We start from the raw sequence: 21,253 nt of genomic DNA on the forward strand, positions 1-21,253 counted from the left end.
AGAATTTATGCCATTCGGCTAATTGAGTCTGCTGGGCCATTCCATCATAGCTGATTTATTTTCCCTCTTAATCCCATTCTCCTGTTTTCTCCCTGTAACTTTTGATGCCTTTACTTATCAAGGACCTATCAACCTCCACTTTAAATATACCCAGTGACTTTGCCTCCACAGCTGTCTGTGACAATGAATTCCATAAATTCACCAACCTCTGACTAAGGAAGTTCCTTCTCATCTCTGTTTGAGAGGCAGAAAAATGGTTCGGCACAGCCAAGAAGGGCCAAAAGGCCTGTTTCTGTGCTGTAATGTTTTATGGTTTACAGATCCTGTCTACAGTCACTGTTCTAAAGATTTACTAAGTATGCCCACAGAAAAAGAATCTCAGGGTTGCATGTAGTGACTCTGATAATAAATTTTATTTTGAACTTTGAATGCTAACATTGCATTTGCGAATGTACACAGCTCTTTGAAGATGGCAAGAGAACTTGAGAAGGAAAAGAGGACGAAGTTATATCGAGCTTTTCATAATACCAATTTTTCTAAAACATTTCACAGCCCTTGAATTACTTTACAAGGTAGATACCTGCTGATGGTGAAAATGTGACAGCAGTTTGCACATAACAAGCTCTTACTAACTGTATGTGATGATGATCAGGTAATCTGTTTTCGTGTTATAAACTGAGAGATAAATATTGGGTAGGAATCATTTCTCTGCTTCTCAGAGTTGAGCCATAGGATCTTTGATATCCAGAGGCAGAAAAGCTTCAATTTGTCTCATCCAAAGGTTTCAATATCTTCTCCTACTGCTCCTCCCTCAATAATGAGGTGTGGCAGCATAGCATAGTGGATAGCACAAAGGTTTCCAATACCAGCTGTGAGATCGGGGTTCAAAACCCGCCACTGTATGTTCACCCGGTGACCGCCCGGCTTTCCTCTGGGTGCTTCAGTTTCCTCTCACATTTCTTTTTAAATCTTTTTATTGAATTAGTACACAAAAGGTAAACCATATAGGCACTGATACACAGTTGCAATATAACTTTACAAGAGATATTAATACAAAAAAAATTGGTACAAACAGTGCAGTTTAAATATAAAATAACCAGGTAATATAATAGTATACTAATTTTCAAACATGTCAATAAGGAAAAAAACCCCCCCAAAAAACCCACCGTGCAACTAAGCTAAAAAGCAAAGCAAAGCAATGGGCTAACTAGGTATCAAGTAGAGTTAGACAACTTAAAACAATCACGTCCTCAAACCCGACCTCCATTAAAAGCAGTTAAAAAGCAAGAAGGGCCTCTCACATTTCAAAGGCATTCTGATTACGGTTAGTGAGGTGTGGGCATGCTATGTTAGCACCTGAAGCATGGCAACACTTGCAGGCTGCCCAGACCACAATATTTGCTGATTTGATTTGACACAGATGACACATTTCACTGTATGATTTGATATACATGTGACAAAGCTAATCTGCAACCTCTTGTGAACAAAGTCTGTGATAGACTCTAATATTAGCTTTACTTATCAAATGAAGTGTACATCGATGCAGACAGTGAAATGCATCTTTTACGAGGATTGTGCTGGGGGGGCGACGTGGAAGTGTCGCCATGAGAAACATTAAATAAACCAATTCTAGTAATTGTGTCTCCAACCTTCTGACTGTAAAACATTTTGTTCCTCAGTTTGAACACTTAACTCTTAATATGAAAGAAGTCACCTTTAACATCCAGTGTCGCCTGTATATCTTCTTTCTTTTTGGATATAGGAAAAGTTATCTCCTTCCAGTTCTCAGAATTGAATTGAATTGACTTTATTACTTACATCCTTCATATACATGAGGAGTAAAAATCTTTACGTTACCTCTCTGTTTAAATGTGCAATGTGCAATTTATAGTAATTTGTAATAATTTATAATAAATAGAACAGTCAATGTAACATAGAAATGCAATTGTATCAGCATGAATTAATCAGTCTGATGGCCTAGTGGAAGAAGTTGCTGAAGGAAGGTCCAGGAGACTTGGGTCCCACATTGCAGGGTTTGATTGGTGCAGCTCATGGCTGTATGCTCATTTTTGGAAGACTCTGTGGTTAATGTTACAAGTGTTTCTAGATTCTGGTTACTCTTTCTTTTACTATTTTGTGGGATTTGATCAGGGGCTTCAGCGCAGACTGGCTCTGCGGCCTGTAGTCAATGAACAACACAGTGCTGGACTGAACTGAAGCAAACTAATCTTAACACTCATAGACCATTTCGAGGACTCTGCAGTTTAATGTTTAGTATTCTGTGTGTTATTTGCTCGCTTTTCCCTATTTGTGAGATTTGTTCTTTTTTTCACGTGTTGGGTGTTTGATGTTTTCTTTGAATGGATTTCTTTAAATTGTTACGTGGCTGCCTGCAGGAGGATGAATTTCAGGGTTGTATACTCTATGCATACTTTGATAATAAATATATTTTGAATTTCAGTCTTTGAATGAACACTTGGTGCCACGGTAGTGTAGTGGTTAACATGACGCTATTACAACTCAGGATGTTGGAGTTTGGGGTTCAGATCTGACCGCTGTCTGTAAGGGGTTTGTATGCTATCCCCGTGACAGTGACTGTGGATTTATTCCGAGTGCTCCAATTTCTTCCCACAGTCCAAAGGTATACCAATTAGTCGGTTAATTGGTCCCTGTAAATTATCCTGTGATTAGGCTAGGGTTAAATAGGTGGGTTGCTGGGCAGTGTGGCTCATTAGGCCGGAAGGGTCTGTTCGACAATGTATCTCTAAATAAAATAAATAACAAATTATAATCCTGACGAATGACAAGAATGGCTCAAAGGGCCGAGTGGCTTGTTCCTCCTTTATGTTTCTCTGTATAGGATTTTACACAGACATGACTGAAGCTGTCAGAGTTTGACGTGTCTCTATCAGAGCATTGCTTAACTATTCATGCTCTTGTAAAATAAATTACAAGATCCAGAAGAATAAAGCATTTGACAGCTTCCTTCGAGTTGAGCAAAGCTGTAGTTGCATAGTGTAAGAAATGAGTTTAAACAGCTGTCAACCAGAAATGCACATACATGCGTACGTGCATACACACACACACACAAACACACACGCACACATACGTGTACACACACACAGACGCGCACCCAAATGCACAGGCATGCACAAACCCTTCTAAGGTTAGCTGTGACACTGAACAGATAGCTGTGACATGTGACAGTAGTAATTTGTTTCGACTGCTCATCAGAATCAGGTTTAATATCACAGCAAATGTCTTGAAGTTTGTTAACTTCGTGGCAGCAGTACAATGCAATACATGATAATATAGAAAATAAATTACGGTAATTATCTATATGTACCTTAAATAATTAAGTTAAAACAAGTAGTGCAAAAACAGAAATAAAAAGAAGTAGCAACACACATGAAACACATAAAATCCATGAACACTACCTCAATAATTTTTCTTATCACAAACAGGAGAAAACCTGCAGGTGCTGGAAATCTGAGCAACACACATAAAATGCTGGAGGAACTCAGCAAGCCAGATAGCATCTATGGAAAAAGGCACAGTCGACCCCTCTCCATGCATCTGATGAACCTAAAAGAACGGCGGAGACCGATACAGTTTGGCACCAGGAGCTTTGCAAGGGTTGCCAGTCAGCGTTGAACTCAACGCAGGACTGCCTAGGGTTTCCATCTCCAGATTTTTTCCTCAGGGTTTACTCCTGAAGCCTTCCCCATGAGTGGGTATAGCCACAACGCAGCGGAGTTTTGAGTCCAGAGATTTCCTCCTCGTAGATAAGCTGCCAGTCACGATGATGAGCCTCATCTGCCTGAAGCGACTGGTTTTAAGTAGCCAGTAACCTGCCTTTGTCCCTTTTCCTGCCAGTAGAAACAGTTCCACTGGGCTTAGTAGCTAAGCCACATGTGAAGGCCGGGAGCTGGCTTCTGCTGTAAAAAGCTCATTTGTACCATTATTGCACCAATGTCATTTCCACTTGGACTTAAATATTATTCAAATGTAGTTTTCCTTTGGAATCGTATTTGAATTAACTTGAAGATTATATTAAAATTAGTGTAATTTATGGAAGCAATCATTTGTATAAAATGGAAGAACCAAAATCGTTTTTATTATTACTGACATACTGTATGTCATGAAACTTGTTGTGTAGTGACAGCAACACAGTGCCATACATAAAATATACTATAAATTATAATAAGTAATATATATAAAAATTCAATAAGTAGTAAATAGTGAGATTGTGTTCATAGGTTCATTGTTCATTAAGAAATCTGATAGTGGAGGGGAAGAAGCTGTTCCTAAATCATTGAGTGTGCATCTTCAGATTCGTGTACTTCCTCCCTTATGGTAGTAATGAGAATAGGGCATGCCCTGGGTGGTGGGAGTTTTCAATGATGGATGCTGCTTTCTTGAGACATCATCTTTTGAAGATATCCTCAGTGCTGGGGGAACAGTGCCCATGATGGAGCTTTTTCTGATCCTGTGCAGAGGCTCCGCCATACCGGACGGTGAGGCAGCCAGTTAGATTGCTCTCCACGGTGAAGTGGTCTCTGCCTCTGCTGTAATAAACTCATTTGTGCAATCATTATACTAAAGTAGTTTCCACTTAAACATAAAAATTTTTAGGATATAATTTTTGGAATCGTATTAGAATTAATTTGGAAACTAAAATAAGCAAAATTTATGAAAGGAGTCAGTTGTATAAAATGGCTGTAAGTGCTTTGGTCTTGTAAACTACAGCAGCTTTTATTTTTATTCCCACAGATGATACTATAATCATAGAATGCAACCTCTTTAATTAGAGTAGAACCAACACTAGAGATTCTGCATTTGCTGGAAATCTTGAGCAACACACACAAAATGCTGGATGAATTCAGCAAGTCAGGCAGCGTCTATTAAGGGGAATAAACAGTTGATGTTTCAGGCTGAAACCTTTCAAAAGGGCCTCGGCCTGAAACTTTAACTGTTTATTTCCCTTCATAGATGTTGTCTGTCTTGCTGAATTTCTCCAGCATATTGTGTGTGCTGCTCTTTAATTGGTTAACCAATATCTAGTAAGGACTTCTGTTTGATTCCAGTTCTTCGCGATGGTGACAAGCAATCGATCATTGTGTGATTCTGATGTCTTCACAACAGTCTCAACGTGTCTGTACTGTCTAGTTGTTCACTGACCAGTCTTTCTAGCTGATAAATGCAATTGTGGTTTAGACTTTATGATTATTTATCAGTTCTCTGAAGATTTATGCTAGGCCCAACATATTAATGCAATTACAAATAAGGCAAGGCAGCAGCAATATTTCATTAGGAGGTTGAAGAGATTTGGTAAGTCACCAAAGACTCGCAAGTTTCTACAGATGTGCCATACAGAGCAGTCTAACTGTTTGCATCACCGTTTGGTATGGAGGGGTCACTGCACAGGATCGGAAAAAGCTGCAGAGGGTTGTAAACTCAGCCAGCTCCGCCGTGGACGCTATCCTCCCCAGCATCAAGGACGACTTCAAAAGGTGATGTCTCAAGATGGTGGCGTCCATCATTAGGGGCCCTCATCGCCCAGGGTATGCCTTCTCATTGCTACCATCAGAGAGGAGATACAGGAACCTGAAGTCAAGAGCTCTTCCCCTCCACCATCAGATTTCTGAATGGGCCATGAACGCCACCTTAATATTTTTGCCCTCTTTTAGCACTACTTACTTAATTTGATTTTTTTTTAAATTTTATTTTTATTTGGATAAGGAATTCACAAATATCATGTACTTTTTTCACACATACAACCTTTTCCATTTTTTTATATGTATAAAACTATAATTATTTATACATTCTTAAGTACACATTGAGATGATATAAAAGGAAATTAGACACTTAAATAGATAATTATGTACTGTGGTAATTCTAATCTATTAGGCTAAGTCCACTGGTCCAAAATGTTGTATATAAGCCTATGTAACAACCATAGTAGGTGTTTATATCCTAATTTGTTCATGCTTGCTCCTGCCCGCAGACATAATTATCCAATCCCTATGTACTTATTTACTTAATTTTTTCATTTTTTATCCCTTTCCCAAATCTTTCCCTTTACTTGTGTTAATTCTCTATTTTCCAAAAGAAAACCAAAAAAAAGACATTTAGACTAGGGGTGCTTACGTTAGCAATATTACTGTGTTGATGAGAAGAGCAGCATAAATCATTAGGAGAGTCATCTAAAGTCTGCTCGCATTGGGGTTATATACTCAATCCATTTATTCCAGATTTGATAAAATTTTTCTTTTTGAATTCTCAGGGAGTAAGTCAACTTTTCCATTTTAAATATTTCCAAGATAATTTCGTGCCAATCTTCTAATGTAGGTGGTATTGGATTTAGCCACTTTCTAGTGGTTGATTTCTTACTTGCCGCTAAGAGGGCCTGCAGCAACTTTATATCTTCCTTCTGTTCAAGAAACAATACGTGCCCCAAATAGAGCGTCTCAAAGTTCAGAGGTATCTGGGACCTAAGTACCTTAACTAATGTTCTATGAATATCTTCCCGATATAGACTTAATTTAGGGCAATCCCAGAAAATATGAAAATGATTTGCCTCCTTGGAGCTGCACCTTCTCCAACACGTCACGTTTGTATCTTTATATTTTTCCTGATATGGGGTTTTGAAGTATCTTATAATGTTTTTCCAACAATGTTCTCTCCAAGTCAAAGAATTAGTCGAGGACCATTGAAAGCTGCAGATTTTCCCCCAAGCCTCCTCTGAAAGTACCAACCCCGCTTCTTTCTCCCACTTCTCTTTAATATACAGTGTATTTACATTTTTAGCATGGGAGAGTGCATTATATACTCGAGAAACTGATTTACTAGGTATTGAACTGCAAGCCGAATTCAGAATCTTGAAAAATTCTAATTCTACTGTTGATAGGTCTGTATATCTACAACTCTGGTTAACATAGTTTTGTACTTGAAGGTACCTAAAAAAGTCATTATGTTCTAGGCCATGTTTGTCCTGCAGGATTTGGAAACTTTGTAATACTCTTTTATCTATAAATGAGAGGTAGGTTGTAAGACCTTTCTTTATCCATAGCTCAAATCTTTTATCTCCTCTGTTGGGAAGGAATTTGGTATCATATGCACACCATCTAAAGAGTTTTAACATGTTATTAATTCCACATGAATTAACCAGCTTCTGCCATACTTTTAATGTAAGATTTATCCAACTGTTTTTAAATTTTTCCAACTGGGCCATCAATCCTTTGTCAGCTATTGAGGCCTGTAGAGGAAAACTGTCAACTAATCCAAATTCTATTTCCTTCCATCTAGCCTTATATTCCCTATTACACCAATATAACAGAGGGGTTATCTGTGAGGCATAAAAATAATTTCTCAGGCAAGGAAGAACCATACCTCCTCCTTCCTTCCCTAACTGTAAGGTGTTATATCGAATTCTAGGTTTCTTTCCTTGCCAAATGAAGCAGGAAATCCATTTGTCCCATTCCCTGAATTGATTATCATCCACCTCCACCGGTAAAGTACGGAAAAGATACAATAACCGAGGAAGAATATTCATTTTTATAGTATTTATCCTTGAATTTAAACTTAAAAAGGGGATAAGATTCCATCTATGCATATCTGCTTTTATCTCTGAGATTAATGGCCCATAATTTACCTGTGACAGTGTTGAAAGATCCTTCGGCAGGGTTATTCCTAAATATTTTAATGATTTAGCTTCCTACTTAAGATCGTATGTATCCTGCAATTTTTTGGATGGTGTGTAATTTAGGGACATAATCTGCATTTTCTTTACATTTATTTTATAACCTGATATTTTCCCAAAGTCATCCAACAGTGTAAACAATCCTATAAATGATTTTTCTGGTTCACTCAGATAGACCAAAACATCATCTGCGAATAACGCCACTTTCTGTTCAATCCCTGCCACCTTGATAATTTTCACGATTTCGCTCTGTCTTATTAGTTGGGCAAGCGGTTCAATATATAGTGCAAATAGGAGAGGAGAAATTGGGCATCCCTGTCTAGTGCCTCTCTCTAAGATGAAGGATTCAGAGAGGTCCCCATTTATCTTAATTCGGGCTGTAGGGCTGTCATATAGAGTCTGAATTACTTTAATAAACTTTTCTTGAAAGCCGAATCTTCCTAACACTCTGTATAGGAATGCCCAACTAACCGAATCAAAAGCTTTCTCAGCGTCCAATCCTACTACCATTGTCTCTGTCTTGTTCTTATTAACCTGTTCTAATATGTGCAGAGTTCTCCTTATGTTGTCCTATGTTTGTCTTTGTTGAATAAATCCAGTCTGGTCTAAATGGATTAGGCCAGGTAAAAGCTTTAACAATCTGCGCGCTAATATAGATGTAAATAGTTTGTAATCTAAATTAAGAGCACTAATTGGCTGATAACTGCCACATTCTAGTTTACCTTTACCCTCTTTAGGAATAACTGAAATAATCGCTTCTCTCCAGGAAGGTGGAGTTTCTCCTCTCTGCAAGATCCAATTAAAGGTGTTAAGTAGTAATGGGGCTAACTGTGTCTTCAGGGACTTGTACCACTCTGAGGTAAACCCATCAGAACCCCGGGACTTTCCAGCCTTTAACCTAGAGATGGCCACGTTCAGTTCTTTGACAGTTACTGGTTCTAATAAACTTTCATTTTGTAAATCGGTAAGTTTAGGTAGATCTAAAAAATTCAATACACTGTCTATATAGGGCTCATTGGGGGCCCAGGGTTGGGAGTACTGCTCTCGATAATATGTTTCAAAACTCTCTTGAATTTTCCCTATTGTACTCTCCACAAGCTTTGTCTTTGGATTCTTTATTTTATGAATTGTATTGTCTGCTTGTTGTTTTTGTAATTTATATGCTAATAATCTAGCTGATTTACCTCCTACTTCATAATTCTTTTGTCTCAGGTAAAGAAAATTTCTTTGAGTTTCCAACGTATAAATATTGTCAATTTCACTTTGCAATTTCCTAATTTCCTGTTTTCGATTTGAATTACTTTTGTTGCTATCTACAACTTGAAGTTGTTTTAATTTTCCTTGAAGGTCTGCTAATCTTTGTGCATTGATTTTTTTCATGTGAGTGGTAATGGAAATAATTTTCCCTCTCAGTACAGCTTTCAGTGTATCCCATAAGATCACTGGTGATGTTTCTCCCGTGTCATTAAGGTCTAGATATTCTTTGATCTCTCCCCTTAATCTCTCCATTACTTTCGGGTTATTGAGTATATGTGAGTTTAGCCTCCATAATGTTTTCCTCATTTTCCTTTCCAGGATTAGAGACATAGAGACTGGGCTATGATCCGACAGATCAATTGTTGCAATATTACAGTTTTTTATCCTGAGTCTATCTGTATTAAAGATAAAGAAATAGTCTATCCTTGAATAGGCTGAATGAGGGAAAGAGTAATGTGTATAATCTTTACTAGTAGGGTGTAATTCCCTCCAGACATCTATAATTCCCAACTCCTCCATCAATGGATTCATTTTCCGAGTCAGAGGTTTATTCTGAGTAACTATTCTTGAAAAATCTAATACAGGATTTAATCTAATATTAAAATCCCCTCCACAAATTACTACCCCTTGAGAACTGACCATTAGGTCAAAAATGTGTCTATAAAATGACCATTCACAACCTGGAGGAGCATAAACATTCAGCAATGTTATTTCTGTGCCTTCTATTCTTCCTGTGATTTTTACAAACCGTCCTTCTTTGTCTTTAGTCTCTGAAATATGTTCATAATTAAGAGTACTTGATATTAAAGTAGCTACCCCTCTTTTGTGACTCAATTTATATGATGAATAAAATACATGCTTAAAGCCCATTCTTTTTAATTTTCCATGTTCAGAATGGCTCATATGTGTTTCCTGGAGGAAAGCTATTTGTGCCCTCTCTTTTTTTAATTTAGACATAATCTTATTTCTTTCAATTGGATTCAAAACCCCATTAACATTATAGGAAATTATTTTTACCAATTCAGTTTGCATTTTTCTCTAGTAGAAAAAAAACAGTCCTTTTCTAACCAAACAGTAAGCAATCCCTTCTCAACAGTAAACCAAGACATATAACCACACCCTAGACATTTTTGAACGTGTAACATTTGAAAATTTTTCTCGACTTCCCACAGTGAGGCCTGAGCACCGACCCGCCTCAGTTCAGAGGGATAACCTCTATCTTCACCCTCCCTCAGCAGTTTGAATAATCGTAGAGAATTTTCTCCTATTTATGTCTCGACCAAATTGCTATCATTCAAGTTATTCCGCCTAGTTTGTTTTCATTTTACCTTTAAGTCCGATTTACTCTTTTCAGGCATTTCTCTTAATTAATCTGTATTCTCTGTACATTCGCGTCTGAATATTTGCAGCTTTTCCTTGTAGTTTGACTCTCTGGTTCGTGTGGAGTGTCCTCGTCCCACTAACTGCCACGACTTCTGCCGAATCCTTTCCAGTAGCGACTCCGGTTGGGTGATAACTTTAATAGGTAGCCCCGGTCCGCCAGGTCCGACGTTGCCTCCTCCACCGTAGCATAAGTTTTTGTCCCTTCGTTGTAAAAGACTCTCAGCCGAGCTGGATACAGGGTCTGGAATCTGATGTTGTTTTCCTTCAGGACTCTCCATGTTTCCGTATATTTCTTCCGTCTGGCAAGAATTCCCGGTGCGTAGTCGTGGTCTAAACTGATTTTACAGTTGTTCCACATGAAGCCTTTATTTTGCCATGCCCTTTTAAGCACCCCTTCCTTCGTTCTGTAACTGAGAAATCTGACCAGAATCGATCTGGGCTGGGCACCTGCCGGGGGCTGTGGTGCCAACGCGCGGTGAGCTCTTTCTATCTGTAGGTCTTTGGCGGCCAGTATATCAAGGTTCTCTCTAAGCAGCTTCTCCACGAAGGGAATCATCAATCCGGGTTTACCTTCAGTTCCTTCGGGAACTCCGTAAATCCTCATATTTTCCCTTCTTGAGCGGCCTTCTTGATCTATTAGTTTCCACTGGAGCTGGTCTTGCAGCTTCAGCATTTCTGCTATCACTTCCTCGGCGTTCTGTAGCTTCTCTTCAATTCCAACAATCCATGTTTCGGCTTCATCTATCCGCGAGTTAGTTCTTACTATTTCTCCTTTAATATCTTCCAGCTGTTTGCTGTTATCTTGTCGGAACTCACGAATCTCTCCGAGAATCAAAGACAGAGTCATCGATACCCCTCATTATCTCCGTCCTGGCTTGCCGTGGGGGAGCTAGGCCCGTCGTCTTGCTGCGTCTCTTTACGTTTATCAGCCTTCGGAGCGGACTTCTTAATTTTGTTCTTAGACATCATCCTTGCCCCTTTTATTAATATAGTTATGCAATATTAAGTATTTGTCTAAATTCGATTTTGGGGCAGTTTACCTTCTTTTTTGTCGAGAGACCTTTTCCTTACGCCGCCATTCCCTTGATGACCCAGAAGTCCCCCTAATTTGATTTTTTAATAAATATATTTACTATTTCTTGTTATAATTTATTTATATTTTATGTATTGCTCTGTACAGGAACACAAAATAGCACATTTCATGATGTATGTCAGTGTTAATAAACTTGATTCTGATTTTGAGTGCCTTTTGAATGCTTAGTAATGTATATTGTTGATCTATAGCCCTTGACATGGAAATATCGCCATATTATTATGTTAAGGCAACAGAATTACTTAACTGTGCTATGGTATGCTGATGATCTTGGTATATAGGGCATAATTTCAGTGTTTGCAAATAACACAGAATCAGAATCAGGTTTATTATCACTGACATACTTCATGAAATTTGTTGCTTTGCGGTGGCAGTACACTAGATTCCAATTAATTGGGGTAGTCGCTTATTTAGGAGAACTTTTAAAGAACACAAGCTAACCAAGCAAATTGCCAGGATTCCCTTAGTTTATTTGGGACATTATGCTGCTCAAAAGGCCCAGGAGACTGTTGCTGAACAGTTTCTAACTAGCGTCAGATGCACATACCGTGCCGCTGTTAGATGCTAAAGTGTTATAAGAGCGAACAGTTTTTAAATAGCGTTGGTTGTGTGTATTTGTGTTCAAAAAGCAGTGATTGTTGTCACTGATAGTTGGTGAGAATTAAGTAGTCAGACAATTCAGAACTGTGATTTCAAGCATCCAGGCTTGAAGGTGCCAGAAATGGCCAGAAGTGAAGGTGAAACAATTTCACTACTTCACCAAGTTAGGAACTGCGAAGAACTATAAAGTATTAACAATCATCTTGCATGTTACAATGAAAATGAAGGTTTGGAGGATGCAGTCATGACAGCATTGTTTGAAGGCAGTCCATTATTTGCATTAGGTGTCTGCACTGATTTTGTTCATGTACACGGGATAAATTCCTCCGTCGATGACCGTTGGGAACCAATATACAGTTTTATAGTACTGTAGTAGTTTTGGTAGAAACATAGAAAACCTACAGTACAATACAGGCCCTTCAGCCCACAGAGTTGTGTCGAACATGTCCCTACCTTAGAAATTACTAAGCTTATCTATAACCCTCTATTTTACTAAGCTCCATGTACCTATCTATAAGTCTCTTAAAAGACCCTATCATATCCGCCTCCACCAGCGTTGCTGGCAGCCCATTCCACGCACCCACCACTCTCTCAGTAAAAAAACTAACCCCTGACATCTCTTCTGTATCTACTCCCCAGCACCTTAAAACTGTGTCCTCTTGTGGCAACCATTTCAGCCCTGGGAAAAAGCCTCTGACTATCCACACGATCAATGCCTCTCATCATCTCATACACCTCTATCATATCACCTCTCATCCTCCGTCACTCCAAGGAGATAAGGCCGAGTTCACTCAACCTATTAAAAATGGGAGAAGTAGTGACCATAGGGTCCATAGGGTTTTCATGGCAAGATACAGAAGTAGATTGCCAGGCCTTTCTTCCGCACAGATACTGCTGCTGCCCAGGTTGGGACCCGGCTGGGTTTGAACTCAGAACCATCTGCCTTGAAGTCCAGTGCTGATACCACTGCACCACCACCCAGCCAAAGTGGTCGTGTTCCACTTTGTTCTGCATTTCATTTAAATGCAAAATTTGTTAATCAGTTTGTCTTTTTTATACCTTTTTTAACTACTTCCATGAAACTTTGCTACTTGGGGTATCTGCTTAATTGAGCCAAATGTGAGGGAGGGCTCAATTGTTCCATTCAGCAATCTGAAGACCTAAAACTTGGGTGTCTTCAGGCTCCTGTACCACCTCCCTCATTATAGTAATAAGAAGAGAGCATGTCCTAGGCAACAGGGGTCATTAATGATGGATGCTGCCTTTTTTTGAGCCTTCGCTTTTTGAAGATATCCTCGATGCTGGGAGGGTAGTGCCCATGATGGAGCTGGCTGAGTTTACATGCCTCTGCAGTTCTTTCTGATCCTGTGCAGAGGCTCCGCCATACCCAATGGATGCAGCCAGTTAGATTGCTCTCCACGGTGAAGTGGTCTCTGCCTCTGCTGTAATAAACTCATTTGTGCAATCATTGTACCAAAGTAGTTTCCACTTAAACGTAAATATTTTTTGGATGTAGCTTTATCTTGGAATCGTATTAGAATTATTTTAGAATATAAAGTAAGTGAAATTTATGGTAGGAGTCATTTGTATAAAATGGCTGTAAGTACTTTGGTCTTGTAAACTACAGCGGTGTTCACATTTATTTCCACAGATGATACTATAATCATAGTATGCATCCTCCTTAATCAGAATAGACATCATCACAAAAGATTTTGCAGATGCTGGAAATCTTGAGCAACACACAAAAAATGCTGGAGGAATTCAGCAAGTCAGATAACATCTATGGAGGGGAATATGTAGTCGACATTCCAGGCTAAATCTTTTCCAAAGGGCCTCAGACTGAAGCATCAACAGTTTGTCTCCCTCCATAGATGCTGCCTGACTTGCTGAGTTTCTCCAGCCTGTTGTGTGCATTGCTCTTTAATTGGAAGACAGATTAACCGATATCTAGTAAGGACTTCTCTTTGATTCCAGTCCTTCGTGGCGGTGACAAGCAGTCGATCATTGTGTGATTCAGATGTCTTCACAACACTCTGTGTGTCTATATTGTCCAGCTGTTTGCTGACCAATCGTCGAATCTGATAAATGCATTTGTGGTGCAGTCTTTCTGGTTATCTGGTTATCTACCAGTTCAGAGAGCTTTTAGATTGCAGGTGATTAATGCAGAATTAAAGCATGCAGAGTTCACTTAAATACAATTTCTTTATAGATGTTAATACGCACTATTGAATTGGGCAGTACTGCAGACACCATAGCAGTGCAGCATTTCCAATAGAGTATCTACTTTGAGTATTCATTTTGAAGTAGTAAAAACAATTGTGAACTGACTTGTGTTCCTGCAAAAAAAGGTGGCACAACAGTTAGCGTAACACTATTACAGCACCAGCAACCTGGATTCCATTCCCGCCACTGTCTGTAAGGAGTTTGCAAGCTCTCCTTGTGACCCCGTGGGTTTCCTCCGGGTGCTCTGGTTTCCTCCCACATCCCAAAGACGTGTGGGGTTGGTAGGTTATTTGGTCACATGTTGTAATTGGGTGACAGTGCTTGTTGGGCTCAAGAGACAGTGTTACCATGCTGTATATCTAAATTTTAAAAAAATCACACGCACAGTGAAATGTATCATTTGCATTAACAACCAACACAAGTGTTGCCATACGTTCCGGCGCAACATAACATGCCCACAATGTTCAGCAAAAGGGCACACGCAAGCCAGAATATATATATCCACATACATATACATACACAGTGCCCATGAAAAGTATTCACCCCCTCCTCCCGTAAGTTTTCATGTTTTATTGTTTTACAACATTGAATCACAGTGAAATTAATTTGGCTTTTTTGACACTGATCAACAGAAAAAGACTATTTTGTGTCAAAGTGAAAACAGATCTCGACAACGTGATCTAAATTAATTAGAAATATAAAATACAAAATAATTGATTGTATTGGTATTCACCCTTCTCCCTCCCCAACCTTTAGTATGATACACCAAATCATCACTGGTGCAGCCAATTGGTTTCAGAAGTCACATAATTAGATAAATGGAGATCTGTTTTTGGAGACCTGTGTGTAGTCAAGGTGTTCCAATTGATTGTAGTAAAAATACAGGTATCTGAAGGTCCAACTACTGGTGAGTCAGTATCCTGGCAAAAACTACACCATGAAGACAAAAGAACACTCCAAGCAACACCGCAAAAAGTTTATTGAAAAGCACAAGTCAGGAGATGGATACAAGAAAATTTCCATGTCCCTTGGAGTACAGATAAGCCAATCATCAAGAAATGGAGAGAATATGGCACAGCTGTAAATCTGCCATCCTCAAATTTGAGTGTCCATACAAAAAGGGGGGCAAGTGAGAGAGGCCACCAAGAGACCTATGACAACTCTGGAAGAGTTACAAGCTTCAGTGGCTGAGATGGGAGAGACTGTACATACAACAACTGTTGCCCAGGTGCCTCACTGGTTATAGCTTTGTGGAAGAGTGGCAAAGAGAAAGCCACTTTTGGGGGAAAAAAAACTCACATGAAATCTCTGCTAGAGTTTGCCAGAAAGCATGTGAGGGACTTTGAAATCAGCTGGAAGAAGGTCCTATGGTCTGATGAAGCCAAAATTGAGCTTTTTGGCCATCAGACTAAATGCTTTGTTTGGTGTAAGCCAAACATCACGCTTCATCAAAAACACACTATCACTACCGTGAAGCATGGTGGTGGTTGCATCATGCTGTGGGGATGCTTCACTGCAGCAGGCCCTGGAAGGCTTGTGAAGGTAAAGACAAAACGAATGCAGCAAAATACAGGGAAATCCTGAAGGAAAACCTGATGCAGTGTGCAAGAGAACTGTGACTTGGGAGATTTGTCTTTCAGAAAGACATTGACCCCAAGCATAAAGCCAAAACTACAAAGGAATGGCTTAAGAACAAAGTTAATGTCCTGGAGTGACCAAGTCAAAGTCCTGACTTCAGTCCAATTGAGAATTTGTGGCTGGACTTGAAAAGGGCTGTTCACTCATGATCCCCATGCAATCTGACAGAACTTGAGTGGCTTTATAAAGAAGAAAGGGGAAAAATTGCGGTGTCCAGATGTACAAAGCTGATAGAGACCTATCCACACAGACTCAAGGCTGTATTTGCTGCCAAAGGTGCATCTACTGAATACTGCCTTGAAGAGAGTGAATACTTATGCATATAATTATACTTGTGTTTTACATTTGTAATTAATTTAGATCACTGTAGAGATCTCTTTTCACTTTGACACAGAAGAGACTTTTTCTGTTGATCAGTGTCAAAAAAGCCAAATTAAATCCCCTGTGGTTCCAAGTTTGAAACAATAAAATATGAAAACTAACATGTTACCTTTTTAGGCACTGTGTAATATATGTGTTAAATTAACTAAGTAGTGAGGTCGTGTTCACGGGTTCAAAGTCCATTCAGAGTTCAGATAGCAGAGGGGAAGAAGCTGTTGCTGAATCACTGAGTGTGTGTCTTCAGGCTTCTGTACCTCCTCCCTGATGGTAGCAATTAGCAATGAGAAGAGGGAATGCCCTGGGTGATAAGGGTCATTATGATGGCTGCCACCTTTTTGAGGCATCTCTCGTTGAAGATGCTGAGGAGGCTAGCACCCGTGAGGAGCTGACTGAGGGTACGTCCACACTACGCCGGATGATTTTGAAAACAAAGCTTTTTCTCTTCGTTTTGCCTTCCCGTCCACACTGAGCCGGCGTTTTCAGCCCCTGAAAACGGAGATTTTTGAAAACACTCTCCAGAGTGAATAAATCTGAAAACGCTTAATATCTGGCGTAGTGTGTACGGGATAACCGGAGAGATTTAAAAGCGTTGTCATGACAACACAACAACAATGCTTTTTTCTGCTTATGCTTGGTACTGCGCAAGCACTGCCGTACTGCTGTTATAACGCACAGTCGGTGTGAGCGGCGTGAGAGTTAAATTGTAAAGTGAGCTTTTTTTGACTATTTAAAAACGCTGTCATGACGTGCCGGAACAGATGTTCGTTGTCTTAACAACGAAGTGAAGTGAATAAGTATACTCACTTCACCCTGTTTTCTGTCCTTGCTTGTATGAAGGTGGTTTACCTACTTATGCAAGTACTTCCCTGACAATAGATGTGTAACAGCCTAATGTAACATTGTATGGAAATACAAGATAACACTGTTGCAGACATGTTCTATACACTTAACAAGATGCTTTATTAATGTAACAGAGTTAGTTTTTCAATGTTCGTCGTCAGCTGGGTCATATTGTCCGTGAACTCCCTGTCCGTTGCCTCCATATGCTCCAGTATTTGTTTTTTTTCAGTTTTAAGTCCTCCTGCGCGATAGCCAAGAGCAATTCCTTTAAAGTTTTTCTACTGTGTAACTGGACAAACGCGCACTAAGTATGTCGTTTCCTCTTCGCTTGTTTTCTCTGTGTGTCCTGCGCATGCCCAGTAGGAGGAGATTCGCCCAAATATCCGCCTAATGTGGACGGAGATATTTTGAAAAACGCTTAGTGTGGACGCCTGTCGTTTTTACTCAAAACCGGCGTTTTCAAAATTATCCGGTGTAGTGTGGACGTAGCTTGAGTCTACAACTTTCTGCAGTTTGTATTGATTCTGTGTACTGCCCCCCCCATACCAGATGGTGATGCACCCAGTTAGAATGCTCTCCACAGTACATCTGTGGAAATTTTATACAATAATCAAATAAGATGGTGTTTATTGTGATATAGAATTCCTATCTCAAGGTCAGGTGAAGTACAGAGGTATTCTAAATAACTAGAAAATTGATTAATGCAGTATTGCAACTCTTAAATCGAACGAATGCTGTGGACAACCTGAGTTTGGTTCAAGAAAGGTAGAGTGGTGCAGAAGCCTTAATTGTGAATGGAATCTAGATTGTCCTGTGTCAGAAGCATCAGGCAAGCACTTACCCCTTCTCATTTAATTTGCTGTTCTACAGCCAGCTTGAGTTACTCAGGACCAGTAAGTCAATGGTAATAGCTACCCAATAACTCTGCTGAACGCATCTAATGCAAACCTGAGTCAGGAACTTAGCACATTCAATTAGCCTGCATTCGTTTGGCCAGTTTCAGCATTCTTCATTACCTCAGCATTCTCTTCTCAGGAGCAGGGAAATTATTTAGTGTTCAAATTCTTAATTGTTCTCCAGTGGTAGGATTAACTTCAAAGTTTCAAAGTACATTTATTATCAAAGCATGTATACAGTATACAACCCTGACATTCGTCCTCCCACAGGCAGCCAAGAAGCAAAGAAATACTATTGAATCCACTTAAAGAAAACATCAAACGCCCAACACGTGAAAAAAGAGCAAATCGTGCAGACAGCAAAAAGTGAGCAAATAACACAGGACATTAAGCATCAAACTACAGAGTCCCCGAGATGGTCCAGGAACCACAGCCACTGAGTCAGTTCGGATTAGCTTTGCTTCGATGACTGCATGTCTCAGCCACAGAGCCAGTTCGGTGCCAAAGTGCCTTGATCAAATCGCGCAAATAGCAAAAATAAGAGTGATCAGAAACACACGGAAGATGAACAGCACAGTCCAGCAAAGACGAGTTCACAACCACGGAGCACCTTCAGTGCTGAGGACATTAATCGTCCAACTGCTGAGTCCTTAGCCACAAGTGACTGAACCTGCGTCTTCCTCCGACAGCAGGAAGCTGGAAATTGGTTGGAAAGAGATCAAGACATTGTCCCAATATCAGAGGTCTTTTAAAGTGTAACTCTGTTGGACTGTGTTCCATCTAGGTAGTGCTTCATGCATCGCTTTACATTGATCATTGATGGGGATTCAATTCCCGTCGATACCTGTAATGTGTTTGTACATTCTCCCCGTGACAGTGTGAGTTTCCTCTCACATTCTAAAGACATTCAGTTAGGGTCTTCCAGAGCGCGGCAACATTTGCGGTCATGCAAGAAGCGTGGTGACACTCGTGTGCTGCTCCCAGCACAATCCTTGTTGATTGGATTGACAGAAATGACACGTTTCACTGTACATGTGACAAATAAAGCTGATCTATAATCTTGCTTTAAAATCTTATCTATGTAAGCAACTGTTCTTTCATTCTGTAACCACAGGGTGGTGAATCTGTGGAATTCGTTGCCATAGACTGCTGTGGAGGTCAGGTTAACCTCTGCACATTTAAAGCAGGGACTGATAGGTTCTTGGTGTCTGAAAAGAGGATGCTGTCCAAGTTGCATGCCATCTTGGTCAATGTCTCCCATCCACTACATAATGTACTGGTTGGGCACAGGAGTACATTCAGCCAGAGACTCATTCCACCGAGATGCAACACTGAGCATCATAGGAAGTCATTCCTGCCTGTGGCCATCAAACTTTACAACTCCTCCCTTGGAGGGTCAGACACCCTGAGCCAATAGGCTGGTCCTGGACTTATTTCCTGGCATAATTTACATATTACTATTTAACTATTTATGGTTTTATTACTATTTATTATTTATGGTGCAGCTGTAACGAAAACCAATTTCCCCCGGGATCAATAAAGTATGACTATGACTATGACTATCAGTCAGGGCGTCAGAGGTTACGGGGAGAAGGCTATAAGACGGGGTTGAGAGGGATAATAAATCAGCTATGATGCAATGGTGGAGCAGACTCGATGGGCCGAATAGCCTAATTCTGTTTCTTATGGTCTATAAACAACTCACTGCGGCTTCTGGAAATCGGAAACAAAAGTGATTGATGTGCTCAGCATGTCAGGCACGTTCACTGGAGGGAGAAGGAGTTAACATTCCAGCTCAATATCCTTTCACTAGGACTGTGATTTTTAACTTATTAAGATACAGCACAGTATAGGCCTTTACGGCCCTTCGAGCTGTGCTACCCAGAAATACGTGCTTTAACCATAGCCTAATAAAGGGCCAGATTACAATGGCCTGTTAACCTACCAACCAGTTGGTGTTGCGAATGTGGGAGAAACCAGAACACCCGGAGGCAACCCATACAGTCACTGGGAGAACGTACAGATTCCTTACAGACAGTGGGTGGAATTGAATCTGAGTCGCTGGTACTGTAAACCGTAGTGCTAACCTCTACACTACCAACAATTTTAAGCAAATATAAAAAGTTGGGAGATACTGGCTTCCGAGTTTTTTAATCCAACGTTCTTTCAGAAGTCAAGAAAGAGGCATAAAATGTGAGGTTGCACGATTGTTTTATTAAGTGCTATTAGATAAAGGGAATTGGAAATGTAGAGCTCCAAAACTCTAGTAGCTAAGAAGAAATAACAGGAAAAGACAGCAGACCAATATGTTCAATATTCTTGATACCCCATAGATAAGATACCTTCCATTCAAATTTGTAGATAATAGTTAACTAATCAGATAGCCCTTCTTCAAATAACATGATATCAAGAAGCTTCTGGAAACAGACAGAATGCTAACTACTAGGAGACGCACTGAACAATTGTATATGCATACTTTGACCAGTAGAGTATACACTGAACAATTGCACATACAGACTGAAAACATACTAAACAGTTACATGGATATAAGTAGTTACATAAAATACTAGCAGGCTTGTTAAACTGCAAAGAATACAACAAATATTCGGTATAAAGCAACAGAGTGGAAACAGGGAATGTGATTCGCCATGACTAGTTCATTCAGAGTAAATAAAGAGAAGCTGTTCAAGGTCCAAGGACACAGAATTAAAACTTTGGGTAAAATTGTAAAGCAATTGTGCAGCAACATTTCTAATCAAGGGTGGCCTACATTCAAGGAACAAGCCATCACTTTGCATAGAAGAGTTCTACAGCACAGGAACAAGCCATTCGGCTCAGATATCTGTGCTGAACGTGATGCCGTTAGACTAATCCCTTCTGCCTGCGCGCGATACATACCAACTATTCCCTGCATGTTGTTGTGCTTATGTAAAAGCCTCTTGAACGCCATTGTTATTGCTGCTTCCACAACTACTCCTGGCAGTAATTTCCAGGCACCTACCACTATGGCATATGGTGTTTTGGGCTATTGAGTTCAAGAGCCACGAGGTGACATTGCTGCTGTATAAAATCCTGTTTAGACCACACTTGGCATATTGTGTTCAGCTCTGGTTCCTTCATTATAGGAAGGATCTGGAAGCTTTAGAGAGGGTGAAGAGGAGATTTACCAGTATTGTATGCGGTGATATGTATGTACCCTGATAATGAACGTCACTTTGATTTTGACTTTGAGGATGCTGC

At 39.9% G+C, this 21,253-nt stretch overlaps 1 protein-coding gene across 4 annotated transcripts in view; it reads left to right on the plus strand.

Moving 5' to 3' along the window:
- The window catches only part of pudp (pseudouridine 5'-phosphatase), a 179,401-nt gene that overhangs the window by 41,860 nt on the left and 116,288 nt on the right, over positions 1 to 21,253 (plus strand). The window contains exon 4 of one of the 4 annotated variants that reach the window (XM_072262629.1): positions 11,130 to 11,455. The exons of 2 other annotated variants lie outside the window; for them this stretch is intronic. In XM_072262629.1, coding sequence (XP_072118730.1) covers positions 11,130 to 11,348 — 219 coding nt within the window. In that variant the 3' untranslated portion in view covers positions 11,349 to 11,455. Of the gene's footprint in view, positions 1 to 3,464; positions 4,383 to 11,129; positions 11,456 to 21,253 lie in introns of those variants that run through there. One more of the 4 variants, XM_072262631.1, reaches the window with a different exon arrangement.

The sequence above is a fragment of the Mobula birostris genome, chromosome 7 (genome assembly GCF_030028105.1).
Source record: "Mobula birostris isolate sMobBir1 chromosome 7, sMobBir1.hap1, whole genome shotgun sequence".
Taxonomy (NCBI): Eukaryota; Metazoa; Chordata; class Chondrichthyes; order Myliobatiformes; family Myliobatidae; genus Mobula; species Mobula birostris.